Source organism: Rhagoletis pomonella, unplaced genomic scaffold, assembly GCF_013731165.1.
Source record: "Rhagoletis pomonella isolate Grant_MI unplaced genomic scaffold, Rhpom_1.0 Rhpom_scaffold_00002, whole genome shotgun sequence".
Taxonomy (NCBI): domain Eukaryota; kingdom Metazoa; phylum Arthropoda; class Insecta; order Diptera; family Tephritidae; genus Rhagoletis; species Rhagoletis pomonella.
Window position 1 is genome coordinate 6056399 of NW_023458556.1, and position 1823 is coordinate 6058221.

The window sequence follows — 1823 nt, forward strand, 5'->3', positions numbered from 1 at the left end:
TTTTATGGACTATGTATGAATACATAATTTTATTGTAAGGATGCCGATTCAAAAATCAATGTTTTTTGCACAACGGTCGATTTCTTCTGGCATGATTGAAGGTGCTGCCACATATTTCTTTGTCACTTATGATTGTCACTGTGCCATGATTTTGTTTAAATTCTTGTAAAAATGCTTACCACACTTTCGATTGCTATACATTTTTCTTCAATTTTTTGAGATTTTCTAATTTGGTGTCTTCAAACTAAAAACAAAAGCACCAAAAACGCACCAAGCACAAAAGTCAAAAATTTTCGCGTTTTGAATACCCACTAAATTTGGTGCGAAAAGCATGAAGTTGGCAACAGTGAATGTAAACAAAAGTATTTTATGACGTCAGCGATTGGGTGGATGCTGTCAAATCGACGAAGAGAGGGTTAGCGGTCCGCGAATGGCGCGACCTTTATTTTCTGGATCGTGTTTGTATATTAAAAGCAGTGCTGCCGTATTGGGCACAATTTCGCCCCCCCCCCCAAGTTCATCACAACTTCCAGTCCAAAGTTACGAGATGAGTTGGGAATTTTTTGGGTGTTTTTTGGGATGCTTCTTGCATTTTACCCAAATAAAGAAATACGTAAGTCGGATCTTGTCGTTAGCCCTCTAGCTTTCGCAACATGGAAATATTGCGTATGTACTGAAACCAAAATGTTGAGAAATATGTAGGTTAAAATGACATTTGTATAACATATATTTTTATTAGTTTTATAGAATAACGCATTCAAATTATTTGCATCAATGCAATTCTTCTTCTATTTCCTCTTCTTTGTCGCGCTCAGTTTCATCGTCTGTAACATTTACTCTTCTTCGGCCCGTATTCCAAATAATCTCAAAATCTAGATTACATTCTTTTGTTATCTTTTGCACCAAAGCTTTATCGACCAGCCCAATTGTACTCCAGGCATTTTCCTTCATGGCTAATTCTTTTAAAGAACGGCCAGCTTCGGCCCACTGTTTAGAATAAGCCAAGGCACGAACCAACATGGCTAGAATGTCTGCTTGACGTATCGGTGGTGTTTCCGGTTTGACTAAAAATATATGTAGAGCCATTGATTTAATTTTTAACCCAGTTTAATTCAAAGTATGTATATTAAGTCTTTTCTAAATATATGTATTTTAATTTATGAATAAAAATAAAGATGCCACGCAATTTTGAAGGAACTTGCGTATACATGGGTGTACGTCTTCTAAAGTCATCCCTACAATGAAAAGCTAGCCCAATCAGTAAACATTCTGGTAGATCAATTTGTAGAAACCTTCTAGTTCATTAAATCGAAGGAGCTAATCCGGCGGTCTTTTGGTTAGAAAATTTCAAAATTTTTATTTTGAGCGATTACATCTTTGAAAAGTCAAAGCCAAATCAAAAACGGAACTAATTAATCTTCTCGCAAATATCGGCCGTGGAATCGCGCTACCGCTTCTGAGTCTGAGATCGCAGATTCGAATCCACATGGAGGTGGTTGGCATTTTTTAAAAACTAAATGAATGTAAGTAATAGTGAATTATTTCAACTTAAAAAAATATTAGGAAGAATGCGTACATATTTAAAAAAAAATGCTACCTGGCTACGCCCATGCATATCTGTGACGTTTCAAATATGCCACCAAATAACATGGTACAATAAAAACAGGTAGAAGCCAAATTGACATCAAACCTACAAAAGTCAAAGTTTTCGTGAGAGTAAAAATAAAAATGAGCGTGTGTAAGGAAAAATAAAAAATTACATTTCGCTGGTTGACGTTTTTGAGTAAATTTGAAGTTTTGTTTCTATTTATTTATTTTTCTTT

The 1823-nt window shown here is 35.2% G+C and overlaps 1 protein-coding gene across 1 annotated transcript in view; it reads right to left on the reverse strand.

The window, feature by feature from the left end:
• Positions 1–699: 699 nt before the first annotated feature.
• Positions 700–1823, reverse strand: part of LOC118732920 (intraflagellar transport protein 140 homolog) — a 192858-nt gene continuing 191734 nt past the window's right edge. The window contains exon 13 of the mRNA XM_036462045.1: positions 700–1064. Coding sequence (XP_036317938.1) covers positions 772–1064 — 293 coding nt within the window. The 3' untranslated portion in view covers positions 700–771. The remainder of the gene's footprint in view (positions 1065–1823) is intronic.